The sequence below is a fragment of the Hypomesus nipponensis genome, chromosome 22 (genome assembly GCF_054491055.1).
Source record: "Hypomesus nipponensis isolate SF chromosome 22, ASM5449105v1, whole genome shotgun sequence".
In the NCBI taxonomy this organism is placed as follows: domain Eukaryota; kingdom Metazoa; phylum Chordata; class Actinopteri; order Osmeriformes; family Osmeridae; genus Hypomesus; species Hypomesus nipponensis.
Genome location: NC_140382.1, coordinates 13,271,326 through 13,277,504, shown reverse-complemented (window position 1 = coordinate 13,277,504; position 6,179 = coordinate 13,271,326). Strand labels below are relative to the sequence as shown.

The 6,179-nt window shown below is 43.7% G+C and overlaps 1 protein-coding gene across 1 annotated transcript; it reads left to right on the top strand.

Annotated features, from left to right (window-relative positions):
* Positions 1–3,581: 3,581 nt before the first annotated feature.
* On the top strand, positions 3,582–4,882 carry LOC146236711 (uncharacterized). The gene has a single exon (XM_084687835.1). The coding sequence runs from the start codon at positions 3,714–3,716 to the stop codon at positions 4,731–4,733; it is 1,020 nt and encodes a 339-aa protein (XP_084543961.1). The 5' UTR covers positions 3,582–3,713; the 3' UTR covers positions 4,734–4,882.
* Positions 4,883–6,179: the final 1,297 nt, after the last annotated feature.

Here is a 6,179-nt window from a genome sequence, read left to right as displayed (position 1 = left end):
AGTGCGTGACATGACATTGACATTCTTCTATTTATTAGAAGCTTTTATCCAAAGCATTGAAAAATGCAGGCCAATTACTGTACTGAGTGCAGCAGATAATTAAGAAGTACACAGTTCCAACAGTATTTCCATTGTAAGTGTCAAGGAACGTATTTTTTTTTTTACCAGGCCTGGTACTGTAGAACTAGAGATCCCATTGTTGTTCCACTGTAACAGCTCACGGTCATGTACACTGGATTTGAATGTGCTCTTTATTTCGAGTCTCTCAAGCACAAATTGGCACCGTCACTAACAAAGTTGGCACGGTTCCAAATTCCTATCAGTCATTGTTAAGTTGTAGTTCATTTCTCACTGCCAGAACTGTGCAGCAGAGGGTTCAATTACTGTGCAATGTCTTGGCTGTCACTGGTATGCTGATGAGTGTATGCGTGTGTGTGTGTATGTGTGTGTGTTGACTTGACAACCATACTGTAAACACCACTCTGTATTCCAGCCTCTGCCCCGTGTTCATGCTGAGGGGTGTGTGCCTAATGCCAGATGACAGCGTCGATCAGTGTATTCTGTCCTCGCCTTCCATTCTTTCTCTTCCTTTCCGTCTTTTCACTTTCACCATTTTCACCGCTTCACTTTCACCGCTTCACGACTGGCCAAGAAAAGCAGCGCGCCCGGTGAAAATCCCTCTGCCCGCATGCCGATGTCGAAGGGTTAATTGACAATAGCTGTTCATGAGACCCTACCGAGAATCTGTGTGCCTGTTTGTGTGTGTGTGCGCGCTCGCGTCGTTTCCCAGCATCTACCTCGGCTGCCAGTCCTCGCAGAGGCGTTTGCCCCCTCTTCCCTTTGATGTCGCCGGAGGGACAATGTCACGCCTCGGCGCAGGATGTAGCGGTTAGCGTTTAGCGGGGGAAGCGTGTCAGTCAGAGCGCCACGGGGGCCTCCGATCCGATTGATGTGCTGGTTGTGGAGCCACGGTGTGGGTTTGGTATAAACATCTCGGAGCTCAGACTGAGTCCAGATGGAGCGTAGAGGTCTCGTTAAGGAGCACATGGTCCAAGTTACTTTGCAGTAACAACTGACCCTGTGAGAGAGGGGGAGGATGGAAAGGAGAAGGAGAGGGGGGGAGGATAGGAGGGGGGAGGAGAAAAGGAGGGAGAACAGGGAGACATGCCCCCACAAATAGAGAAAGAAACAATTCCCCATGGGGACTCTTGTGTGTAGGTATTTCTTTCTCAGATGGCCCAGGTTGGGACCATATTGCACACTCTGTAAGATAATGTTGCGTTATCAACATCAAAGAAAGTCTTTCGCCTCCTTATCTCCCGCTTGCAGGCAACTAATTACCTAGTCGATTGTTCCAAACACCCCCCCACCCCCGCCGTTTTTTTCTTGCCGCAGTTGTTATTTCAATTTCCCTCCAAAATGTTCTTTTCTGTAACACGTCGAGCGAGAGAAAAGGGAAACAGGAAGTTTCTGCCAAGGTTCTAAGCCCTGTATTGACTTTATGCTCAACGAGACAATGGTGGTTTTGTCCTTTCTCTACCTCTTTTTCCTTGCTCTGAATGGAGTCTACCTGTCGGGAAGTTTTGTTCGTCACTGTGATATCTGTTCATATAGAAATCTGTGACTCGGAAGAAAAAAGTGTGCAATTAACTTTTGTCTTTTGAGGTCAGACAATATATTTCTGTGGTTTGTGTCTATCTAATGTAAACCATTCCATAATCCAGAAAAAATGGGATTTCCAATGCATTCATTGTCTTGGTACACCCTATTTTCAAACAAAGAGTTGGATAGATGCTGTCATTCTGTTTTCTACAAATACAGATGAATGTGGTTACAGTAATTCAACATAAATCACAGATGGAAGAGGTTAGATCAAACACACTTACACACGTATTGTGTGTGTGTGTGAATTCCCCCCTTTATCTGATTAAGTGGTGTGAGCGATACAATCGGAAAGGCTAGGATTGCTTACATGTGGGTTTGGGGATAAATTTGAGATATCCTGGATTAGTTAGGCATTATCAGCATTACAAGCGACGGGTGTCCGATTAAAACATTGCAGAAACAGATGATCCCACATTACATTTATTTTAATGTTTAAAAAATATATATATATACAGACTTAGTTTGCTGAAATAGTATTAAGTGCTTAACAAGCTTTTTCTCCTATTGACTTTAGCCACAAGTCTTCCAGCACCACTCATGGTCTTACTTTCAGATTTGCAATTTAACAACTTTGAGACAGTGATGATGCATTTGTTAAGCATATCTATCCTCAATATAATTACAGTTGATCATGTTGCCAGTTTCTTTGTTTAAGTACAATCCACACCATATGTTTAGGAGACAGGTGCAGTGAGTGTAGGTCTTCGGCAACTGCTCATCAAACAAGAAGGTGCTGGAAATTCTACTTAAAAGTCCCCACCATCTGTTTTTCCAACATGGCGGTGTTTGCCATATCATAGCTATGTTATCTTGGTTCATGTAGCTATAGTCAGTGATGTTGCAGGAGTGACAGCAAAACATGGCTTAAATCCTTGGTTCTCTGGTCTATAAATAAGTTGATGTTTCCTCACATTATATAAGAATCATTTGTGATAAATGATTTGTTTTAGAGGGTGAATGGAGACAGGGTTGGATATGTTTTAAGAAGAGGCCTGGACATGAACACCCCTAGCTCTACACGCAGCTTTACCCACTCCAGCCAAATCATTCAGGTTACTGAAAGGAAACATTCACTTGCGTGAACGTTTGTCTGTGATCATATGATCATCGTGCCAACGTGTTTGTCTTACGTCTCCCCTACATCTTCGCCCTACAGCTTCCCCCTCTGCTCTCCAGTGCTGTAGATGGGTTGGTGGGCTCAGGGAGAGAGGCTAGATAGACAACCTACTGGCAGATGGGGATGCTAGTGTTTGATGAAGGTCAGATCACTTGGGATATGATCCCTGTGCTATTCAATATGGCAGGGAGGATGGCTGAGAAGGTATGAGATTCAGCTACCACTCTGCATTTGTAAATATTTCTGAGATAAATCTCTACCACATAAATACTTTATCCAATTTTCAGATGGTGGTAACTGAGCTCTCTGTTATGCCGTGCTCACACCAAACGCAAAGCGAATTATTCGCACGTCGAGATTACATGTAAAGTTCCAAGCAAGGGGCAAATATAGACTTATGAATAAAGTACATGACAGATGAAATATTAATACAACACACAGGCAAACAAACCTGCAACACCGGAATAATGGGGTGATCACACACAATAGACTACCAGGGCAGAACAAGGCTGGCATCCTACAACAATGTAAATAGACAGTTAGCACCTACTTTAACAAAAAACATTCGACAACTCACTTATCTTATTGCGCTAATTTGCATATGTAACACAATACAAAAAGCAGGAGTGATAAAGACAACATTACATCACAAGAAATACATTTAATTGAAAACTTCAATCACCAAATCACTATCGCTTACCGTATTTGTGATGTCACAGAGTGGCATTGTGATGTCATCCCACACTGACGTCAGACTCTGCTAAACACGTTTTGGAATCCTTCACTCTGTTCACTCTCACAAACTTAAAGCTACTGAAAATGAAACAAGCCTATTATGGATCCAACAAATTATAATCTTTAGATTATAAATCACTGTGCTACTACTCAATCTCAAGTTTGTTGCAACTCCAAATTCTTTACTTCTGCCAAAATGCCAAGGCCTAAAACAATAAAACCAGGGACAGCCTTTTGTTGTTCTTACCTTCGCTACATGGTGGCTCGACAAAGCCCAGTTCCTGAGGTGCCAGCTCACATTGGAACATTCTTCTCTTCAGCTTCTGAGGAAGAGGAGCTTAATGTGTACGCAGCTTGCCATAGCGCTCCTTGGAGCCAAGAGTTCAGGGACTACATCAGGAAGATTTATACAACCTCGAGGCCTGTAACGGCTGTGGGTTTAACCAACTCCTCTGGTACAGCAGAGGAGGCACCTAGGGTCAACCAAGAGATACCAGTCTACCGTGGCTTTATGGCGGCGAATCCCATCATCGAGGACATTACTCCAATTTCTGTCCATTATAGACTGGGATCAGTGCTCTTTGAGAAAGACACACCAAAGACCAACCATGACGATGGAGACAATGTGGTGGCTTCCTTTCGTTGTCAATCTGTAGAAGGTGTCTTCAAAACAGCCCACAGCCTCCTCAGACAGCAGTGTGTTACTAGCACAAATACAGACAGAGAGTTAAACCAAGATCTGGATCGATTGAGAAACATCAGTTTCTTCTGCAAAGGGGTGGACCAAGACATCGTCAGCTCCTACAGTGCCACCTCGCGTCACACACAGGTTTCCAAATTCCGCCGTGCCAACGATGAGATCGGGGAGGAGATTCAGCCAAGCTGCAAGAGGGGCTCAAACGTGCCCGAAGCTGACAGCTTATTGTCAACCCTTCTCCACTCAGGGAAGGGTGAGCCCTCCGGAGCATCTCACACCCCACGCAGAGGGAGCGGCTCCCTGGGAGGGCAGAGCAGTAGGTGCCTGAGCCCTCAGACTGAGGGAGTGAGAGGAATCTGCTCAGGCCCCACACTGGGACTTCTATGGGGTGTGTCGCGCAAAAGGAGCTGGAGGGAAACAATGACTAAGAAGACTTCCGGCCCCCCCGGCAGTTCTGGAGGTCAAGTTCTGGAGCCGCCTCCTCGCAAGAGGAAGACTGTGAGGAAGGCCACTTTTTGAAGAGGATGGAGGGTGATGCAGACCCCAGTGGATCACCTCTTGATCAATACCGAAACTATTTATCAATTTTAATATCTTATCAACATCAAAGTGTTTTGACAGTGTTTTTTTCTTTTAAAAAGTTTCTAATAAAATTTGATTTCAAATAAGATTCACATTAAACGTTGTATGTGACACTTACCCAGGACTAAATCCTAAACTATATAGAAACAAGTCAAGCTAGCTGGTTTGCTACCTGTGCGGTGGTAGTGCTGGTATTCATTGAAGCACTGTCTTGTTAGTATTGCCAATCATAATGGTGGACAATAAAAAAAGACATCCTGAAGGTTGAGCTGTCAACATCTGACAGGTCAACGGTCTGCCCAGCTGGCACGTAGGTTTCCTATGATGAGCCACCCACAGTTCCTGGTCTTACCATCTATTCACACATTTCTTGACACATTCTCACTGCATGATTGTATTTTGTGGTCTGCACCTCTTTGTATCACCAACCATCTCTGGAACAAGGAATCCCTCAATAAACTGCTTCTCCCAAGGTTTCATGCATGTTTTCTCTCAAGTTTTCTTGGGAGCTTGTCCTTCTCTTCTGTGACAGTTTTTGGTTGGTTTAGTTGCAATTATCGGTCATGTGAAGCCAACTGTGACATTGCTTGAAAAAGGAGCACATTTGGGTGTGTGTGTAGGGGGGGGGGGGGTTAAGTGCAACCTGTTGCACTTGCTGTTGCACTTGCTGCTCACAAAGACGTTTTTTGAAAAACACATGGAGTAATCCCCCCCATAAAAAGTCAGCCCCCAATGTTTTGTGATGTAAATGTTCACGTTTTTAATGAGAAATAATGAGATTTACAGGAACTGAATTTTAATTGGCACAATAAAGACAATCATTCCATCGCAGATTTACATTGCCACATGTGTTGGCTTCATTAACCCACCAGTTGCATCGATACAGTCCATTTATTTTCTTGTTCCATTTCAACAGAGGTTGAGAAAAGGAGTGTCTGTGTGTGGGTCTCAACTATTCACACACCCAACCAGGGATTCTTGATAAAAAAGTATTCACTTTTGCATATTCAGTAGTTTCATCCCAAAGGGATCATTAGATAGCATGTTTAGTTAGGCCCTGCATTCTCTCTATGCCACACTAATGAGCTTCTGTAATGGCTATATTAAACCCACATGCATTAGCATACACGCACAGTCACATGCCGGGTGAACTAGTGAAATGATACAGACCCTGTGCTGTGCCCTGGATGTGTGTATATAAATGTGTAACTGCATACACATAAGCTCACGTACACACACATCTTCACACATGTCAACTCTCAGTGAACATGCACACTATGCATCCATCTTTCACACTGCTGATATACATAATGCATTATCTAACTTTTAAATGTGTGAACACCGATCTCATGCCTAAAATGCAAGCTTATAATAGATTTGACA